Here is a 21,222-nt window from a genome sequence, read left to right on the forward strand (position 1 = left end):
TTGTTATGTAAACTGCATCTGGTTTATTGACTATGTATGCGGTCTATATCAAAACAGGTAGGAAAGAAGTTGATTTGGAAATTTAGACCAAGAGAAAACAGACTATCTTGAGTACTGGACAGAAGAAGGAAAAAAAACAAAAAAAAAACACCTTCGGCAAAACAAGTCAATACGGCCCATTCTACGAAAACAGGAAATCATTGCTGTTTCTGCGAACAAATGCCGCTAATGTGTAAACCCTTCTCAATCTAAATCGTCAGCATTTCCTGAATCCGGCGCAGCACCACTACTGCCGACATCTGCTCCGGGAAAGCCGCCTGGAAAGCCGCCTGGGAATCCGCCTGGGAATCCGCCTGGGAAACCACCGCCCATGCCACCACCCATTCCCATACCCCCGCCAAATTGGGCAGCCATTTTATTGATGACTGATTTAATTTTGGGGTTGTTTTCGTATTTCGCGTAATTCTGCGGGTTGGCCGACACGTCCTGGAAAGCTTGCGCCACTTCCGGATCCTGAAACGTTAATGAAACAACGAAATATTTTTCACCAACGTCACCGAAATTGCTGCAGTGGTTAATTGGCTCACCTGGAATGCAGCAAGGACTTCAGGATCGTTCAGTAGAGAGCTAATGTCAGGCATACCTCCCATTCCCCCCATACCACCCATGCCGCCCATACCTCCTCCCATTCCGGCAAACGGGTTAGCTCCGGCGGAAGACGATCTGGCTTCGCTAGCCTCCCGGGCTTTCTGATGCTCCTCTTGGGCTCGTCGAATCCTTGCCTGTTTCTCGCGGAGCAGCTTCTCTTCGCGAAGGCGTTCGTACTTGCGCCGGTGCTCCTCCAGTTTTTTAGCCTGTAAAGAAATAAAAGAGCACAAAAGTTAAAGCAGCTCACGCATTTCTCTCTCCGAGTTGGAAAACGATCGAAACAGCCAAGTCGTCGTCAGACATTCGTTGACACCCAATGATGGATAATCTTAGTAGGTTGGCAACTTGGTGAAGCCCAGCTAAACAAAGGAAACCCGGGTAAAAAACAAAAAAACAAAAAAAAACAAACAGAGAATGTATGTTAAATTTAAACGAGACGGAACCGCCTCCATCCATTTCCGTCGCAGCTAGCGCATCACCCTTTCGGATGACGTCATCTTTGTCCAAATTCCCTCATCTCAGGGGTCGGCGTATTCATTCGGTGGCTAAGATAATCAAAATTCACGGGTCAAAGTTTGAAAACGGCAAAAGCTCCGCAGTAAAAAAGAATAAGGCCTCACTCCTTCAAGGAAAGCGATGGGCTTAAAAAGCTAAAAAGAACCTTCCCTTTGACAACGATTCCGGTGTCTAAGCTGCAATTCAATTGGCGGATGAGACATGGAATCGTTGGCTGAGGTGGACCGGCCAGGGATTTGACAATTTATTTTGGTTGGACCTGGCACACAGCGCTGACTGCCATGCACTCAAGTGAACGACGTGCGCAAGCGCCGTCCAACAAATCCGCACACCCTGCTGGTGTCTCTTCATTCGTGATTCGCTTTCCCTCACGTCTTCTAAAGAGATCCACATCCACAGCTTAGAGTCTCCTTCTAGCGGGCAAACTTTCATCCGAGTTAACATAAAAACACAAAAAAGAAAGAGAAAAAAAAAAAAAGGAACAACAAAAAAGCACAAACGGAAGTCAGTCCCGCAAAGTATCTGTGACTATAGGAGTCGATTCCGTCTGTCTTCTCGCACTCTGTGGGACGATAAGACATCGCCGGTCTTTCCTCTCGATCCCTTCTCTTAGGGACGTCGTTCATCCGTCCTCCTGTGTACGTGAGTGTAATGCTATTCGGTCGTGATTCATTTCTGCTGGCGTAATTGAAACGACAAAAATAGGCGAAAGGCTAAACGCAAACGAAAAAGTGCAACCGAAAAACATGGCGGTCTGTTCGCTATTCAAGTGTCCCGTGATCTTCCTGCTGTTAATCGCCAGTTCTCTACTCAACGTCGCTTTAACGGGTAAATAAATAGTTAATTCACTCTTTAATTCCATCTCCTGTTGAACAGCCAGTTTGCATTCTATTGGTTAAAAGAATTTCACCAAATGGTATAATTAAATGAATTAAAAAAAGGGGAAAAACAAAAAACGACTTCGTAGGATCCGTGTTAGCATCGCGTTCGACTTATTAGGTCAGGATCGCATCACCAAGGACCGACCTGTCACTACTGGCACCTGACCAAGCCGCTGCCATCGCTACAATTCTTTTCTCTTTCTGGAAGAATCGGTGGAATTGGATGGGGAACGCCTCTTTTCGTTATTTTTCGTTTGCACTAGAAGCGGCAACCGCTACTGCTAACGCCCCCCCCCTCCACATTTGCATGTGTATCATAAGGTTAGGAATAGGAACGAACTACTTTAGAGTAGGAAGGAAACGAAATTGAAAATGAAATATCAAAAAAAAAAGTGGCACTACGTCAAGCAGGGAAAATGCCCAGATGATTCCCACTCATTCGTCGGTGGTGTTGCTGGAAATAGACGGCCAAGGTTCTCGGGCAGCCATCGAAACAGCTGATAGCTCGAAATAGAGTCCTACACGCACACCCTGACGGCAGTAAGGACGAAAAGGGGGCCCTTTAAAAATGTTAAGAAAATTCGAGTAGAACCCCATCTTTCCACGATATGTTCAATACACACATTTGGATGACGGCACAACAAAATAAGTCTGAAACTGCAAACGGGCGATAGACTAACGAAAAAAAAAAAAAAACTGGCAGGTTGTCAATATCAATCTACCTTAATTCCTTTCGGCACTGACAGGCGGTAGGTTTGCGCGTCAACTGCAAATAAGCCTTAATTCATTACAGCATTATGAAATAGCAAACGAGATGTTTGGCTTATGACATAGCCGGTAAACGGGACGTCTCAAGGAAAAATTTTTTTTTTTAATCTCTAAAGGTGGATTAACCATAAGCCACAGCTTAACCGAATTCTTTCTATTGCTTTTCATATCTGCCCCGCGTTCGTCTCCCATTTTTGACGCGCCTGTGAAGATGAGCCAACGTTTACTCAATGCCGAGTACACATCGAAGCGGCCATCAAAGGCATCGGACCTGACGGCCAACCGGAACCAGCAAGCCTTTTGGGTAATGATTAAAGTTTTAAAAAAATTTTTTGCCCGCAATTTAAATACATTTAAAAAAATATCAACTAGAAGAGCATCCTGTCGAAGAGCAACTAACTGAATCTATTGCCAACCAAGAAGAAGAATACCACGAAGCGCCCCCTCAAGAGCAAATAGCGGAGGAGCCTGTTCCTGAAATCATTGAAGGTGAGTTTGACCCCCCACGTAATGACGTGACCCAATACCCCCCCACCCTATTTCCCACTTTAGTTTTGTTTGTTAAATCAAACGAAATAAGGCGATTAGTAGTGACAAAAATAGTGAAAGGCTTGAAATCAAGCAGAGGAACACGACGATAAGGGCCAAGAGGACGGTGACCAAGACGAGAAAGAAGAGACGAATGACACAGATGACGCTTCTGAGGAAGACCAAGTGGAAGACAATGACGACGATCTGGGTCAGGAAGGTAAAATGAACAACTGAACACAAACGCATACAAAAGCAAAAACACATAAATTTGGCGGGTTTGCAGTTGACACCAAATACAGAAATTGTGGCTTTTTCGAAAAACTTTACCGAATTAAACAGAAGCGCATGATCCATAGGTTTCATTCGAACTGACGCTTCATTCAACACGCATCGCTTCCGTATTGCTTTTCTACTATACTTGACTAATGACGCACATTTTAAGGTGTCTCACTAACATACGCATATTTACAGAGGAATCCCACCCAGAAGAAGCTCTCCCAGTCGAAGAACCTGAACCAGCGTACGAAGAAGAAGTGGTGGCTGAATATGTACCAGAAGAACTATCAGAGCCCGAAGTCCAAGAAGAAGAGCCCGTAGTGGAAGAACCACTTCCTGAGGAGCCTATCCCAGAACCTGAGCTCGAACCTGAGCTCGAACCTGAGCCTGAGCCTGAGCCCGAACCGGTGCCTGAACCTGAGCCAGTCCCAGTGGTCGTCGAGGAACCCGAGCCAGAACCCCAACCCGAGCCAGTAGTTGTAACTGAGGAACCCGTACCAGTCCCGGAACCAGAGGTACCTGCCGTCGTAGAACCTCAAACAGTTGAAGCCGCTGCTCCCGTAGAGGCAGCCGCTGTTCCCGAAGTCGCAAAGGTGATTGTCGATGACCCAGCCGAAGGAGTAAGTAAAGAACTAAAGGTTTTCTCTGGTTGCAACGAGTTAATTACTACAATAATTACATCATATAGACCATCGAAGAAGCTCCGGAAGTGAGGCGATCCAGGGACCACATCGCTGAAATTTTACGTCTTGGAGAAGAGCCCGAAAACAAAATGATACGTGACGGCATCGTTCTTAACGTCCTCAAGGATGTCAAAAAACTTGTCGAAAATTCTGTTCGATCTCTCGAAAATATTTTCAAGTATAACGACGTCTCCAACCGCAACTTTGGAGGTATCAACAATTTCCTACATCAATTCGGCTCAATCTACATTTAAAACATTTTGAATTAAAGATTCCGAAATCTTCTCCAAACCCCTGGTGCTCTTTTTGGGTCCATGGAGTGGTGGAAAATCCTCCATCGTCAACTACCTTCTCGGTACCGAATACACGCAGAACGCTCTGAAGACAGGTAACATACCAGCAAAACGTTCCAATTCCACATCTACATCGTCTGTTTGCCAACTAGGTGCCGAACCGTCCGCCACCTTCTTCCAGATCCTTATGCACGGTGAGACTGAGGAAATGTTGGACGGCACCCAATTGGCTGCCGACTGGACCTTCTCTGGTCTCCAGAAATTTGGCCAAGCTTTCATCGATCGACTACGTGGCAAGCGTTTGCCCAACAAGCTTCTCGAAAAGGCCAACATCGTTGAAGTGCCCGGCATTCTGGAGGTGCGCAAGCAAGTGGACCGTCCTTACCCATTCAACGACGTCGTCCAATGGTTTATCGACCGAGCCGACATCATTTTTGTCGTATACGATCCTACTAAGCTGGATACAGGAATTGAACACGAAGCTCTCTTCGATCAGCTCAAGGGACGTCAAAATCAAGTAAAACTCGCTATCTGAAACAAATTAAAAGGGCGAGCTAACTCTTAATTTGTCTCTCAGGTCCGCGTGCTGTTGAACAAGGCCGACTCCGTAACGCAAGAAGAGCTTTTGCTCATCCAGAACAACTTGGTGTGGAACTTGTCGCCATTGATGGCCAGCTCACTACCTCCCACTCTCTACGCCGGTTCATTCTGGTCCAAAGCTTACAAACCCGATGCTCCGGTCCGACTTCTTCGCTCACACGAGAACCAAATGCTGCAAGACCTTCGCGACACGCTCGACAACGTGGTAGAAAACACTATCGCCGAAGCCCGCCGCCACGCTGTAAGTATTCGCTTTTAAAAAGATAATTTAGACAAAATACGGTGTTGAATGAGTAAATTTCGCCCAGGTTCGAGTCAGGAATCACGCCAAGATGGTCGATTGCTATCTGACAACTTTCTTGAACCAGAAAGGTTTCTTTGGAAACAAAAAGGCTGTCGCAGACGATATCATCGAGAACCCTCACAACTACCACATCTTCGAAGGACTGAGCACTTTAAGCAACATCTCACGCTACGACCTTCCCGACGCTGAAGTCTACAAAGACTTTTTCCGCCTTCACCCACTCTACGATTTCAAGCCGCTCGCATCAACTTGCACCTTCTTCCGCGGCTGCCCGCTCGACAAGCTCGACACTGCCATCGCCTATGAGCTGCCAGAGCTTGTTGGCAAATACAAGAAGCGGTTACAAAGCATTGTCTCCAAAAAACCGAGCCATTAGATCTACCTATCCCACTTTCATCTTCATTAACGAAGTGCCTTTTTACTTGAAACCCTGCCTTTTAAAGTAACCTTTTCGTAGCGATAGAATCCTAATTAAATATTTGTGAAGGAGGACCCAAAAAAAAGTTACAGAAACAAAATCGAGTGCTCTTCCTTATGGATCTGATTGTCTGTTCATCCTTAAGCTGGATCATATCTTTGGCTGACGCTCAAGTCTGTTCCAACGTCAAAATGGGAAGTGGCGGAGCTTAGATTAGAAGAAAATGTAAATGAAATAGGCCAAACCAGTGAACAAATCCCATTACTTGAAGGTGATTCCCCCGTCGCCATTGCGGGTGATACGTGCAGAAAAAACCACGAATACACAAGGTCTACTGAATAAAATGAATAAGTACTTACATTTGGAGTAACTTCTTTCAGCCAGTCATTGGCTTGGTCATCGTAATCAATTTTACACGCCAAACGCAGGTCCTTGACAGCTTCTTCCCAGTTACCCAATAGCCTGCAATGTCAATGTAAGAAGAATGCATTTAGATACAAGACAATAGGAACTCTTCACAGAAACTAACCTATGAGCACGACCCCTGAATTTGTGGGCAGGAGCACAGTCTGGATTAATCTCAATGGCACGATCACAATCCCGAATGCAAGCATTGGGTTTATTCAAGTGAATGTAGCAATTAGCTCTCTTGGCAAACATTAGTGCAGACTGGGGATTCAGTTTGATAACTTCTGTGAAGCAATCAGCAGCTTTATTGTATTCACCCTCTGCAAACGCTGCAGTAGCTTGTTGTCGTAGGTCTGAGAATTTTTCTTCATCAGCTTCAGACATTTCTTGCTCAGGATTTCCCATTTCTTGCGGTGGTTCATTGTCAGGCTCTACACAATTAAACAGTACAGAAAATAAAATTTTCTAATCAAGATTAAGTTTTCAGAATCAGAACTCACCAATGACTCCAGTTTGATCTAGCTCAACATCACTTTCAACCAATTCAGGTTCTTCATCTTCAGCTGGCACTGAAGCCTTATGGCTTTCATGAGCAGGGCAAGATTTCGGAATCTCTGTTTTGGGAATTTCGCAAGCAGGAACCTTTCCACCAAGACTTTCGATGTATTCTTTCAAAAACTGTAATTCTGGCTGTTGCAAGAGAGAAGGCTGGGACTTCAGCAACGTGACAAAAGCACGCAACTCGGTCAGTTGCTTTTCTGGTATTTTAATTGATGGCATTCTGAATTCTGACATAACGAACACATTAAATAAAACGACGTTAACGGCTATTGCATCACAAAATACATTACACTAATATCAAATTGGAATTACCTGAACAAAGCTTTCCACTCAAAATTCAAAAACAACGCCGGCGAAAGACTAAACCAACAGAATGACAAACACACCAACGACTGCACCAACGAAACCTCGTAGAATACGACAGTGGAGACGCAGCGAGTTTTTTCAGAACCACGCTCTGATTCCTAACAGACATTCTCGAAAATTCCTCGATTAGTTTGGTTACGTATGATTACACACATAATTAGTATTCTTTAGGTTATCGAAAATGATTCGCAATAAGCTCAAGCCATTTTATCCACACAACAGAAAGGGCTATTCTTCATTTAAATCATTATTTTCACCAACAGGTTTCAGACGAATGACAACTCCTTTTTAGACCATTGTATTTAATCCACCCAACGAAACATAGCATGCCATTTGTAGACCGAACAATAGCAGAAAAAACCGGAATTTAGATTTTGGTTATGCATAGAAACAGCTTTAGGAAACCCTCTAAGTCGCAGCATTGGAAAGTAAATAGCGCTTAGAGAACGCGTGATTGTAGGATCGGTATCATTAGCTTCAAAGCATTCTCTAAGTAGGAGCGACAATTAGAGGCCTGTGAGATTTAAAAAGAGACGTATGTTATACGACAACAAAACGTTGTAATCGAGAAATGTAAATAGGGAATACTTCGTAATAAATGTCAGTCGAATAATTCGTATGGTCGGCGTCTTTCACCCAAATAATTTGATTAGCATGATGGCTACCCAGCTTCGAAATCTCTGCCGCCAAAACATTTGTCACACTGTGTAGAAAAATTTCAATACATCATCCAATTTATTTTATTTTGTTCTATCGATATACCTCTGAAAAGTTTCAGCTTCCAACCGTGCACCGATTGTCGGATTGGAGGGTTTGCTTGCCATCAGAGTGAGTTCAGCGCCTTTGTGAAAGAGTTCAACCGCAAGTGACGTAACCAAGGCTAACGAGTCTAAGGCACGTCGGTAGACCTCTAATGATGAGCTAACTTCCACCGAGTCTGACATTCCATCTCTAAAAGCCTAAATATGTTATAGCAAAATTAATATCAGGCTGACTCCAGCATGCCAATATGTTCACGCACGCACATTCATTAATTTCTTCAACGACAGCTCGAGACTTATACGATCAAAACAATTTGAAAGATTTTGCTCGAGAGCTTGCAAATCAAGCACATCTGAGTTGGAACCGTCGCTATCTTCAGTGTCATCCGTTCGAGAACAAAGCACAGCTATCTCATCTACAATGGCTTTCCTCTCTGAAGGCAATCGACGGATTTGGGGTGCAACGCGGTTTTGACATTGTTGGGAAAGCATTTCTAGAGCTTCCAGATGAACAATTCCTGTTGGCAACCAATACATGAAACCTTATTAGCTTCTAAGCTAACATTTATAGTAGGCATACCATTATGGAGTTCAAATAAACCCGTAAGTTTAGGAATTACTGATTCTGAAGAACCCGTTGCCGATGCCGAATCAGTAATTGCAACCTCGCTGATTTCTTTAGCTTCTCGTAAAATCTAGATATAATATCAAAGTTCGATTACCTCATTGTTTTCGTCAATAATATAAATTATTAAACCTGTGAGAGACATGGGCGATCCTGTGAACCGTGAAGTGGATTTGCAAGCACAGCTTTCGTTCGTTTTAGTCCAGGGTCGGATTGTTGTAAAACATCGATGGTTTTCTTACCCAAAAGTTCGAGAGTATCCAATCCAGTAGAGAATAAACTGTTACTCGTAGTCTCAACGAATTTGGTGATATTGCTGACTCCGCCAAAGAGAGAGAGCTGAGTAAAGCCCGCAGTTTTTTCTTCTTGAGTTGTTTGCTTAGGAACCTGGTCTTCGACCTCAGTGCATTTTTTATCGGCTTAATAAGATTAATAAGCCAATCAATGAAAGGTAAAAAAAAAAAAGAGAAAATTTAATTTTCAGTCGGCGCGTTCTTACGAAATAGCATATCTTCTTTGGCTAAATCTTCGGGTTCCGGAATGTTCAAACCGTTCTCCACAGTTGAAAGTATTTGATTAGTTAGCGAGGCCACGGATGACATCAGCGACTTTGGTGGAGCAAACCAACCCCATCCATCATCCCTCGGATTCGGATTGGAAGTTGCGCTAGTCTGTAAAATGACACTATTTTAATGAAGAATTTCTCAATAAATGTTATTAGCACAACCTGCTGAGCAGAAGAAGGGACTACCTCTTTGGAAATTTCTTTGGAATTATTTTTTGATAAGGCAAGATTAGGAGATTCAGGTGGCTGGGATAATTTCACTGCTCCTAGTTTCTTTGCTCCTAGGGTTGGCTTGGATCTTACTTTTCCACGATTAGAGATATTCCTCATTGTTGAAATCTTGTTTACTATATGAGATGGCACTTGGGCATCCTCACAGATTAGCTCAGTAGGAGGAATAGTTTCATCAACAGTTTTTGGTAGAGAATCTGTGGGAACATTATCTTGCAACTCGGTAGTTTCATTTTTGTTGTCTTCCTGTTGAGTTTGTGCATCACCAGGAGGAATCTTATTCAAAGTATTGCTAGAATGTGGAATTTCATGTGTGTGAGCTATTTGGTCTTCAGTAGAAGTAGCATTAACATCCTTCAGTTCTTCATTATGTGGAAACTCTTCTGAGAAACAGACAGGACTTTCAGAATTATTTGAAGGGTCTACAATTCCAGTAAGTTTAGGAGCTGCAACTGGCTTGTCTTCATCTAGTTCTTTCAGTACTTCTTCCTTTTCTTTACTCAACCCTGTTTGCACCGCTGAAATGTTTCCATTTGACGTATACTCCTCTTCATTGCAACTCTCATCTGTTGATTCGTCACCTTCGTCTGCGCTCTCGAACTCGTCATCGTCACTATCAGATTTTGACATCGTGAACCCCAATGAAAATTTATTGTACTTGGAAACTTGACCAATATGATGTTATTGCGTGTAGCACAACTGATGACTATCAATACATCATCCTCATGCCGATGGTAACTTTCCCTGGATCACTGCTGTGTAACCAAAACACGGCATGCAGACGAACAAACATGAAACCTTACACGTCATTTGTACAACTTTATGTTTATCCGACAGGTGGCTTCAATCGATTCAAACTGAATGAGATTTGGCGTTTTAAAATAATTTTTGCTGCCATCAGATCCGAATACTCTTTGAAAAAAATATTGCCTATTCCATCTTAAAAATATTTAATCGAATTCTGATGTAATCGAGAATTGGTGGCTTCGATAACACAAAAAGCAAGCCAATAAATATTTACTTAGAAATGCAGAGAAACTATGGTACAATCTACTTTTATAAACTCCTCTCTTAAACTGGAACTTTCTCATCATAAAGCTTTTCTGGTTTGTTTTCGAAGAAAACACAATATCACAAGTTGATGTGCATGCATTTTAGACTAGCAGATGGTTCTTTACTTCAGATTTTAGGCGTGAATTTCTTCAGATCTTCCATTCATTAATCGACCGTTGGCATGGCCATTTCCTTTCGACTCGAAGATCACGTCCGAATCCGTATCAGAATCTAAATCTGACGGAAGTAGGCTGTTTGAGACTACAGAACAGTTTTGTTAGTGACAAAATCTTAATTTACAAATATTAAAAGCTAAGTATTAACCTTTGTTTGTCATTCGCAAAACTTCCGGATCTGCCAGGGGTGAATAACGGTGCAACCGACGTCGCTTCTTGGGACAGTATCGCTTGCACGGCAAGGCACCTTTACGACACAGATAGACTAGTGACCCCAAAGTCAGCACAAGGAGGATCACCAGGATAACAACAATGATAACTACATACACCAAGCTCCAATCTGTTCACAAGTGAGAGATTACAATTAACGTCAAAGAAGCAGAGAAAATTATTTAGTCGTTGAATCTCATTACCGCAGTTGTAATCAGCTCCATTAGATACAGAAAAGGGATTCTCCATCCAAAAAGTTTGGCAATTGCACCGGCGGGTAACTTGATCGCATACTCCGTGGCCTAGATCATAGAAGACGTTACAAAAACACATTTTTTTTTTTTTCAGATTTAACATGTGAAAAATAAAACCAGAGCAGTTGTTTTGGCAAATAAAAGTATCGACTTCCAGCACCGGGTACGCTAATAGATTAATGTCATTTCGGAGTTTCTTTTTCAATAAAGCAGCCACTTCAGTTCCTGGAAGAGTTCGCCATCCACTTTCAGACTTGACCGTGGTAAAGAACTGCAACACCGTGCGAGTGTAGGCTGGAAAAAACAAAACAAAAACATTAAACTTTAACTTATAAAAGTAAAATCTATAAACCTGTCTCACCTGACTTGGGTTCAACCATGACGTCATCAATGTTTATGTTTATGTTAATGCTCCCTTGCTGGTGGAGCAGTAGCGCTATCTGTTCCCGAATTGTGGACAACTCGCTATCAGTGAAGCTACGCGGGTCGCTCTTTAGGGTGATAGTAACAACATCGAGTTCTCGTGGATCTGCGTAAAAGCCAAGAAAACAATGAAAACGTGCCTTGAGAACAAGTCCATCTGTCGGTATTTGACTTACTTGAATGTATGATAAGAGTGGCAATATCATGATCCGAAAGGCCCTGGGCGTCGGTGACCGTCAAACGGAAAACATATTTACCAGGAACCAAATTCGTTAACTATGAATTTTAAACAAATTGTAAATGTCTGTCTACAGGTTTTTCACGTGAAATGAATTATCTAACCATTAGAGAATTGGTACGATCGCTGTTGGCAATGATCGCACCGGCGGCCAGACTTTCAGGTTCTCTTGTCCAGAGCCATGATTGAATGCCCAAATCATCTGTTGAGGCCGAGCCATTCAGGATAATCCATTTAAGCGGAAGGGAAACAGACTGGTCGCCGCCAGCATTCGCTTTCGGTTTCTCATTTTCCTCTGGGGAAAAAGGTAAATAACAATAAGATTAATAAAAAACAAATTAAATTAAAACAATCAATAAAATGTGATTGTTGCAACGGAGTTGAAGAAAATCTGCTTACTTTGGAGCACTGATACCGTCACATTATCGACTCCGCTGACTCCACTGTCGTCCCAGGCGGTCAATTGGAACACGTACAGACCCTTAGTCAGAGAGGTAACATTAACCTGCGGTTGGTCGTGTCCAAAAAGCACCGCTGTATTCGGACCCCTGAAATCTATAATAAGAATGAAAGTTCTCTAGGAACGTTTTATTTTCATTTAATTACTCGAGCTGGGCCCACAGCCATTTGTGGATCCCAATGTCATCAACAGCTTTCGATTTTGAGCCATCCAAAATAACCCAGTTCAATGGAAGAGTAATGGCAGTATTTTTTCCTGCATCGACTGTCCAATTCACGAAGTAAATGATCAATAATAAGAGAGACAATTAATTAAAAAATAATAATATTATACCTCGGGGTTCGGAAGTTGCAGGACGTCGCACGAAAACATCAACTTGAGCGGTAGAGGACTGTCCTGCTACGTCATAAACTTTTAGTTGGAATCTATACATCCCCTCGGCAAGGTTGGAGATTTGAGGATAAGGCGTCCGGGTGTTCTGTACAAATGCAACGCTTAGTGGTTTTCAGTCACGCAAATAGGATTGGATCAACATACCTGCATATCAACCGCTTTGATGGCTTCATTAGTCCCAAGTTTGGAACCCTCAGTCATCAATATCCATTCCCATGAAGTAATACCGTGATCATCAGTACTCTTATTGCCATTTAAAGTAATTTGATTTTGTGGCAGGTAAATAACAACTGATTCCCCAGCATTGGCTTCAGGTGGGTAGTCAGTCTCCTTGATGACTTCAACGCTGGCCAACGTCGAATTAGATTCGCCATCGCTGTCCGTCACCGTTAATCCGAATGTATAATTTCCCGGTACCAGATCTGTTTCGTAAAAAGAAATTACTGGAGGTTTACCAGAAATGGATTGATTGGAAATCCTCATACCCATGAGTTCCAGAGTAGTTTGGCTTTTAGGTTCAAACTGATAATTGATAGGTCCTTTTTCAAGATTCCATTTGTAAGATACAATTTTTGTATCATCAGAACTTGTTCCACCATCGAAAATTGCCAAGTTGTTAGGCAAGTGAACCGTTTGAGAAGACGGTACGATAACAGCCACAGGGGGTTTGTTGACTCGTAGCGCTGCATCGATAAAAAATTCGATACATGAAACAGGTTTACAATACAAAAGAAAAAATTCTAAACCGTAACTTACGGGCAAGAACAGTGAGATTTGCAAGAGCTACCCCAAATGAATTTGGAGAACTGACTGTAACATTGAAGGTGTAATTTCCAGGTGATAGTTGGCTGAGCTTCAGAGTTTTCTCGTTAAGACCCTCGATGTTACCAGGCGGTTGATCTTTCGGATAGCTGTCAACTATCCATGTATAAGAGTATTCTTCTCCTAACTCAGGATCGGGAATGACAATTGCGGTTATGTTTGATTTAAGCTCTGGCAGTTGAATAGAAGTTGGACTGATATGGATGGCTAGATGTCTGATGTATCGCATAGTAGATGTCGTGCCTGGGGTAGTACTAGTACTGATCCAGGAAGGCAAGGTTGTTTCAGCTTCATTAGTTGTTTCAGCTGCATGAGGTCTCTCATTGAAAAAGCAGCTGCCATTTAAATTTCGGATGAATCCATCTTTACATTCACAACATCCATTCCTGCGACGCTCACTTATAGATTGGCATTCTTCATTCTCAAAACAATTGTCTACTCCAACTTCACAGCTTTTTGAGAACTCTGAACACTTTCTAAAAGATAGATAGAAAAGTTTTATGTTTAATAAAGAACCACAACAAAAAACACATACTCAACAATGGTAACTAACCTTGTAAACTCTCTTACGAGCACTGTTTGAGTTGTGTTACTTAAATTGGATTCAGAAAGATGGCAGTCTTCTACTTTTTCACATCGAATCTATTGGAAAAATTAAAAATTTTGTTTTAAGTTAACGTCATTTGGCCAAAATGTTTAACATCTTACATTGTAGCAGGTTGTATCCTGCACAATTGCTATATGGCAGTCATTCAATAGACTGCAACACTTATTTGCACACTCTGTAATGTTTAGGCCTGCTATTTTTTGCACATTGTTGGACTTGTTAATTTGCTCCAAAGAAAGGCTTTGTGATGTTCGAATTTGAAGGGATGAAGTCCCACAGATAATTTCATTTTTTTCTGTGGATAATTCTGAAGTCGCAAGTGGGAAAATCGGTAATAGAACAAAGACTAGAACGCAGCAATGCATTTAAATCAAAAAACGTGACGTGTTTGGGATGCAGAACTGTCGTTGACCGCAAACGTATTGGTTTTCAGTTTACTGTAATAGCTTTGGATAGCAAATGCGAAGGGGGCGTTCAAATTATATTGCAACACTTCTAAAACTTTATTGGAGGATGGAAGCTGACCATTAAGGACACATGGACAGTTCGATTAAAGATTGCAATTCGAAATGAGACTGTGACAGCTGCAAGAGATTATGTGGTTCAAGAATCTATTATTATTAAACGTAGAGCCATCTACCGAGGAAAGCCAAATATGATTACATAGAAATCAAGAAATAGTAACATGAAGTCAAGATCTTCATGTTTGTCTTTTTATTTCAACGAGGAGTGAAGCAAATCAGCTATTACTTTGAGGGATAACAAGACAGCAAAATATTTACACTTTTCGTAACTCCAGTACGCCAAATTCCGACAGGGTTTCATACGCATTTAGACGTCTCATGTAGTGTATTAGCACATGCGAGACTAGAGCACTATATGCCTGTCGTAATTTCATACAGATGTCATATTAAATATTCGTGTTACTCATATGCGCTAAAATGATGGAAACATGAGCTACCAAGTGACAATGGAAAGTGTTTGACAGTATTGGCAAATATGGTTACTTTATTCAACATTTATATCATTAACATAGTTTACACATTTTTCAGAAAATGCTTTGCTCTATGACGATTGATATTTGGTATAATGTATTGGCAAAATCGTCAATGTTATTTCGCAAATGCCAAACGGCTCACCAACATGTCAATTAATCGTCATCATTATAGAGCTGCTGCTATCTGTCTTGATTATGCTGCGTAACCATCAACTCTCGTATAACTCCAATGATTTGTACAATCGTTAACGCTTCGGTGTTGCATCCAAAAGTGTAGTTCCTCTAAAAAACAGAAAATTTCTCTAAATGCAAAATAAACGCCGGGTAACCAAGGAGCAATCAAATTAAATTGAAGACAAATCATCCCTGACAGTCTTACGTCAGGGTGTCTCCTTTCTGTTATTCTTGATTTCATAGAATGATGATTGCACCCCAAAGTTTCAATAATGATTGGCAATTCTCATCCCCGAAAAAAATGAGGGTCGAATGACGCACTAACTCTTTCCGAGATTCAAACGAGGGATGCTCCCTCGAAAGTGCATCCCAGATCGCCATCAGATACGAAATCTACGATCCTTGAGGAGGATGCACCCTGTGAGACGATGGCACACGAATACTACGGCGTGAATCATGCAGTTACAATAATGTTTGGATAAGTGGTCACCTTTGCCTACCCAGGGCATCCCTAGGTAGGCAAATGTGGGTATCAAATACTCGCCCTTTTTTGTTTTTACTTCATATAATCCCCTTTAAACCCACCCACCACATTAACGCCCGATGAAATTTGTTATCTCAATAGTCTTATACGATAAAAAAATTGAAATAACAAATACGGTGTACGATTTACCATCGGGCGGCAGGATCGGTACTTGGTACCGCCCATGCACGCCACCAGGACAGAGGGTAGGCTCCACCACGTCCTACCCCCTAATAAGGGAAACTGAATCACGCACTGACGATAATGATTCAGTTCCTTTGGAAGAACGTGCGCATATAACAGTACGACTGATGCACCCGTTTGCCACCAGGTGGCCACATGCCTTACGCTTTTCGGGTTTTTGGCATTTCTCGAAATTTCGCTTCTCGTAGAAATTTTTAAATAATTCTTAAATAGACTCTGAATTTGAATGAAAGCCCAATTTCGAAAACTAATTATGATTTATCGGAATCTTCACTCTCTTGTGTGTCACCAGTATTCATAATCTGTTGGGAAATGCAGGAAAAATAATTTGAGGAGCTTTAATTGAATCAAAAATTCGCGAGTATCGACTACAGATACGAGTGAGACAGGCCACAGGAGACAGGAACCTTGGTCTAACGCATGCAGAACATGGCATTAAACCGTATCACTTCCCCTGCGTCTTCGTCACGCTACCTGTGCCAATAGCATCGCTACTTTCTGATCACCAATGGCCCCTCGTTAATCCCTATTGAAACAAATTCAATTAATCTTAATGTGGACCAATATCTTCTCAAGTCAGAACGTCAAGCCTGTTGCATATGCGAGACACAATGAGCGCAGCCTACAGGCGACAGGAACCTTAATCTAAGAATGCAATAATACTACATTTCTTAGAACATATCACCTCACCTGCAGCGCTTGCACTAAAGCATCCGCATCAAGCAAACTATTTATTTTCTGACGAGAAGTCATTATCCAGCGCAAAAACCAAGAACAAATTGATTTTTTATTTTTTATACTTACTCGAACTTACCTTTTTTTCCCTCACTGCCCTTTACCGGAATTCATCATAGGAGTTGCGGGACACGTCTACTCCTACATCTATGGAAATGAGAGGCTGCAATTACAATAATGTTTGGAAATTTCCATATTAAAACTGAGGGTTGAGTGGCGCACCGAATCTTTCCGAAATTCAAACGGGAGGTGCTCCCTACGAAAGTGCATCCCAAATCGCTATCAGACACGAAGTTTACGATCCTTGAGGGGGACGCACCCCGTGAGACGATGGCACACGAATGCTGCGGCGTGACTTGGCACTTGGTACCACCCGTCTTCCGCTTAGTTCGTCTTGGCTGCCTCACAGAGCCCGTATCCGTTTTGAATCTCTTCAAACCCAGCACCACTCAACCCTACATTAAGGGAAATTGCGTCGCGAAATTCCAATAATGGTTGGTTGGAGGGTCACCTTGCCGCTGCCCGATGGTCAGTCGGGCGGCAGAATCAGTGTTTGGTACCGCCCGTGAACGCCACCTGGTGGGTAGGACTCATCCACGTCCTACCCCTTACTATGGGAAATTGAATCACGCACAGTCGATGCAGATTCGATTCCTCGAGAAGTATGTGGTATAGGTAACGCAACTGTTAGTGCACACTTTTGCCACCACGTTCGACTGGCGCTGTTTGGACATGGCATTTCTTAATCTATTTTAATAAACGTAATAATGACAAATTGTATTACTGTTTAATGCTATTTTCAAGAATAAGATTTTTGTTTTCAATTTTTGAAATTCAAACCGATCCACTCAGTCGCGAAATAAATGAAAACAAAATCATTTAAAATACTGTACGCAAATATGTTTCTTTCGTGTTCGAATTAGCTTGTCTCATCTATCGATATATTCACGTCGACTGTTACACGTTCCAAATGTTGAAAACAAACAAGCGCTGCGCCCCATGGTAATTCAGACTAAAATTCAAGCCAATGTTTAGAAAGAAGGTGAAAGTATCCGACGTACGCCTTTCATTTTCTATTGACCAGGTGCGTTGTACGGCTGATTGACCTAGATGTCTGTAATGATGAAAACGGATAGATTTTGTGGTCTGCTCTAAAGGCGGGGGGATGTTCACCACCGGTCAGTGCGATCCGATCCGATGTTTTCACCAATTTTTGTTTGTGGCCATCTCCTTATTATTCACAGTCCACGCGCGTTTGTCAGCAGATGCATCCCATAGAAAAATAAAAAAAAAAAAAAAAATGTCCTTATAAAAATTCGAAAAATAAAAAGCAAAAGCGAACTGAAAATAGAAGGAGAGAGTGGAACGCTATCCGTTGTGTTAAGGGCAGACCGATGGCAAAAGACAAAGAGGATCCAACAGTTATATGAAAAAATCTAAAAATGCTCCCCCAACGATCTGACCTTGCTGCTCCAGTTATTATAGACATTGAAATTCGCTTTCAAAAGAGTTGAACCCCTTTTCCTTTTCATTGAAGGGCACGTGTTCCTAAAAACGGCCAGTGGCTGGTCCAGAATCAGGTCAAACTAGGTCGGTTCCTCTTTTCACTTTTTATTTTTATCAGCTGCTTCCTTCCACTCCAAACTTTTTTTTTTTAAATGCAAGTTGACCGGGTGCTACTCCAGAGTCCTCTGGTCTACCGTGTTGATTCGCTACCTATTTCGCTAGATCAATTAAAACAGTAAAAATCCAGATGGTTTTTAAAAAATATTCCAAACTAATTCGCGCTCTCCAATCCTATGCGGAATTTTCCTAATTTATTCAAAGGCTGTCCTGTTCCCTAGACGTTGGTTTTAAGCAAAAAAAAAAGAATATGATTTTATTTTTTTCCCACTTTATTTTATTTAACACCAGATGTACTCAAAGACTTTTTAAAGGGAGAATTTAGTGAGGGTGAGCACAAAAAGAAAGGGTGCGAAGAAAAGTTATCCAGAAGTTGAAGAAAACCAGAAGGTTTTATTTTTTTTTTAAGAAACCATCGCGGGTGTCCTGATTCGCTAATATCGTCCAACAGCCAAAGAAGACAAAAAAAAAACAAAACAAAAGGGGAGGCAAAAACTGTCGTATGGTGCGAGGGGAGTGTGAGACCAAGAAAACGCAGACCGTCGTAAAAGTCACTGTCTATTATAAGCAACCGAACTGTTGAGTGAAAAATGCTCCTCTTTTTTCGTTGTTGATTATTTGTGTTGCTTCCCATTCTCTGTTTTTACCATTTTTACATTTCAAGTTGGCAGCGCTGGAAAAACACGGGCGAAAAAAAAAAATATTAGAAGTGTGGAATAAGAGAAGATGGCCATTCATTACCATAAGACCACACAAACATGGTCGTAAATCTTCCACAGTTTGCGTCGACTAAGTATACAACAAGTATCATCGGGGCTACTGGTGGAGGCAAACAAAACATTCGATCTACTGTAAAGAGTCTCTTCATTTGTTTAGACCCAATCAAATCTAACGTCCATTTGAAGACAAATTCAAAGTTCTTACACAGCAGATGAATGGCATTTGGCATTGATGAATGAAGCCGAGTTAAACAGCGTTCGTGTGACGCTGTTCGAAATGAAAGCAGAGAAAGCGAAACCTGTTGCAAAGAAATGTTTTGAAAAAAAAGATGAACGTCGTGCTGGTTTTAGGCCAAGGTACAACGTCCCAACGGTTTACTTTCCTCGTGTGAACGTCACACAGAAAAGCGTTCCATGCGACAACAACAGGCCAACATAAAAGAGAAAACCCCTCAACAACAACAACAACAAAAAATTCATAATTTTTTTCCAAGGAAAAAAAAAAACTCAAATAAAATAAATTCCGCCGTGTTTTTCTCTTGAAGGCGAACGATGCGACACAAACGTAGAGCCCCTTCAGCCCCCTCCTCCGCGATGATGAATGCGCTCCGCTGGATGGAAAAAAGATTGGCAAAAATGTTGGTGCGCTTCTGCTGGTTGGCCTGTCTCGAAGAAAAAGACGCCACACACTCGTTTGGACGCCCCCTTTTACGTCTACGGTCGTAACACAAAAGGTCCGTTTCGCTTCTCCCTTTTTTGAATCAGAAAAATAAGCGAAATGTTAAGAAAAGCGACTGAGATGAATGGGGTAGACGGAAGAGAGAGAGAGAAAACGGGGTATATACTGGCCAGTGAATATCTCATATCACACAAACACAAATAATAAGGAACCAAGAAAAAAAAGGGGGGAGATCCTTTAAGAAGAAAATGTCTGGCGGAGGAGGGAACGTTATAAGAATCACCATGACGCAGAAATGTATTTATGTGTAGACCAGTACACACACACACACAAGTTGTCTGTGTATACACACATCATGGATTTTCAAGCCACGCTAAAAAACTGTTCAGTTTCTTTCATAAATAAACTTTTCTGCGAGCGTCGAAAACTCGCAGCAAAATTTCACAACACACGCCCCCCTCGGTTTTTCGTCTTTTACGTCCACATCTTCTCGAATTACCCACAACATACAACTTTTTCTTTTTTTTTTTTTTTAACTGTTCCTTCTAATATTTATTTTTATTTTTTTTACAAAATTTCAAGAAAATTTGATGTTTATTTTGTTTTCTGGCCAGCGTCTTCCGGCCGGACAAAAACAAAAAAGGGAAAATCCATTGAAAATTGGGAGCTATCCGACTCCGTATTCTTCGCAACGTTCGATCCAGCATCCCAAACACAAGCCAAAAAGGGAGCAAAGTTATAAACGGAAGGAATGTCCTGTCAGAAAAACGCGTCTCCAAAGCGGAAAGGAATGACGACATTTCTTTTATTCTCTTTCTGCAGCAAAAAAAAATTAGTAAACAAATGTCTGCAAGAGATGAATGGAAATCCGGACATGAAAGGTATTTTCAACCTACCCTTTTTTTTTTTGGCTGGAAATCGTATCAGCAAACCGGAATAAAAAAAAAAAAGAAAAATACAAACAACCCTTTTCTTATACATCCCCCCCCCCTTTCTCTTCCGACATTCTCTTCATCCCTTTTTCTTGAGGTGAAATCTTTTGAAATATGGAAGAGGGACGACAGTGAGCACATATAAGGATTATAGACGTTATTTACTTGTATATTTACAGCGGTTTTTGTGTTCGTTTTGATTCTGTTCCGCCCCATGGATATAATGGTAGCGATTTCAATACACGCTTCCATCATCCATAACTCTTTTCCTTGTGTTGTTGTTCAGGTTGCTCATAACAAAAAAAAAACGGGGGTTTTCCCCGTACGTGTGGAATTCACTCGATGACTTTCTAACGATCGTCTTTTATTATTGCGGAGGGGGACCCACACACACACAAGAAAAAACAGCAATGTCGCAAGATTGACGAGTCTACCTCTTTGTCCATGGTTGCCAACGTTACCCACCCGTATGCAGAATTTTGAAAATAAAAATAAAAATAATAAGAATAACGGAATTTTTGCAAAAACTATTCGGCAACAAAAGGAATGATCATCAGATAAGGTT

At 41.7% G+C, this 21,222-nt stretch overlaps 4 protein-coding genes and 1 long non-coding RNA gene across 14 annotated transcripts in view; 1 reads left to right on the top strand and 4 right to left on the bottom strand.

The window, feature by feature from the left end:
• Positions 1-3: 3 nt before the first annotated feature.
• LOC116931088 (hsc70-interacting protein) lies at positions 4-7,356 on the bottom strand. 2 transcript variants are annotated; one of them, XM_045179232.1, is made up of 6 exons: positions 7,200-7,356; positions 6,827-7,114; positions 6,448-6,757; positions 6,278-6,380; positions 588-854; positions 4-513 (listed from the first exon to the last, which is right to left on the bottom strand). In XM_045179232.1, the coding sequence occupies exons 2-6, from the start codon at positions 7,104-7,106 to the stop codon at positions 244-246; spliced, it is 1,230 nt and encodes a 409-aa protein (XP_045035167.1). In that variant the 5' UTR covers positions 7,107-7,114; positions 7,200-7,356; the 3' UTR covers positions 4-243. The 2 variants fall into 2 exon arrangements, with proteins under 2 accessions (XP_045035167.1, XP_032794477.2); XM_032938586.2 differs by having other exon boundaries at positions 6,827-7,107; positions 7,200-7,322.
• Positions 1,542-6,276, top strand: LOC116931084 (sarcalumenin). 6 transcript variants are annotated; one of them, XM_045179227.1, is made up of 10 exons: positions 1,542-1,992; positions 3,025-3,117; positions 3,189-3,302; positions 3,436-3,561; positions 3,816-4,240; positions 4,309-4,513; positions 4,575-4,691; positions 4,749-5,113; positions 5,174-5,437; positions 5,505-6,276. In XM_045179227.1, the coding sequence occupies exons 1-10, from the start codon at positions 1,911-1,913 to the stop codon at positions 5,874-5,876; spliced, it is 2,163 nt and encodes a 720-aa protein (XP_045035162.1). In that variant the 5' UTR covers positions 1,542-1,910; the 3' UTR covers positions 5,877-6,276. The 6 variants fall into 6 exon arrangements, with proteins under 6 accessions (XP_045035162.1, XP_045035163.1, XP_032794474.2 ...); XM_045179228.1 differs by having other exon boundaries at positions 1,543-1,992; positions 3,439-3,561; XM_032938583.2 differs by having other exon boundaries at positions 1,544-1,992; positions 3,186-3,302.
• A 179-nt stretch (positions 7,357-7,535) lies between the features above and the next one.
• Positions 7,536-10,222, bottom strand: LOC116931086 (protein FAM114A2). Of its 2 annotated transcripts, none has more exons than XM_045179231.1 (8): positions 9,391-10,222; positions 9,139-9,310; positions 8,772-9,058; positions 8,595-8,709; positions 8,279-8,532; positions 8,016-8,212; positions 7,842-7,956; positions 7,536-7,767 (listed from the first exon to the last, which is right to left on the bottom strand). In XM_045179231.1, the coding sequence occupies exons 1-8, from the start codon at positions 10,063-10,065 to the stop codon at positions 7,693-7,695; spliced, it is 1,890 nt and encodes a 629-aa protein (XP_045035166.1). In that variant the 5' UTR covers positions 10,066-10,222; the 3' UTR covers positions 7,536-7,692. The 2 variants fall into 2 exon arrangements, with proteins under 2 accessions (XP_045035166.1, XP_032794475.2); XM_032938584.2 differs by having other exon boundaries at positions 9,367-10,222.
• Positions 10,223-10,368: 146 nt separating this feature from the next.
• On the bottom strand, positions 10,369-14,687 carry LOC116931083 (dyslexia-associated protein KIAA0319-like protein). Its single transcript, XM_032938582.2, has 15 exons — positions 14,173-14,687; positions 14,018-14,106; positions 13,399-13,940; positions 13,128-13,325; positions 12,787-13,064; positions 12,583-12,727; positions 12,396-12,513; positions 12,189-12,337; positions 11,894-12,084; positions 11,728-11,827; positions 11,490-11,657; positions 11,246-11,422; positions 11,078-11,176; positions 10,813-11,004; positions 10,369-10,749 (listed from the first exon to the last, which is right to left on the bottom strand). The coding sequence occupies exons 1-15, from the start codon at positions 14,434-14,436 to the stop codon at positions 10,622-10,624; spliced, it is 2,838 nt and encodes a 945-aa protein (XP_032794473.2). The 5' UTR covers positions 14,437-14,687; the 3' UTR covers positions 10,369-10,621.
• Positions 14,688-17,628: 2,941 nt separating this feature from the next.
• The window catches only part of LOC123475968, a 38,737-nt gene continuing 35,143 nt past the window's right edge, over positions 17,629-21,222 (bottom strand). Inside the window, exons 3-4 of one of the 3 annotated variants that reach the window (XR_006651475.1) lie at positions 19,069-19,797; positions 18,015-19,000 (exon numbers count right to left, since the gene is read on the bottom strand). This is a non-coding gene — a long non-coding RNA (uncharacterized LOC123475968). Of the gene's footprint in view, positions 17,935-18,014; positions 19,001-19,044; positions 19,798-21,222 lie in introns of those variants that run through there. The other 2 variants (XR_006651476.1, XR_006651473.1) reach the window with 2 other exon arrangements.

This window comes from Daphnia magna, linkage group LG9, assembly GCF_020631705.1.
Source record: "Daphnia magna isolate NIES linkage group LG9, ASM2063170v1.1, whole genome shotgun sequence".
Classification (NCBI taxonomy): Eukaryota; Metazoa; Arthropoda; class Branchiopoda; order Diplostraca; family Daphniidae; genus Daphnia; species Daphnia magna.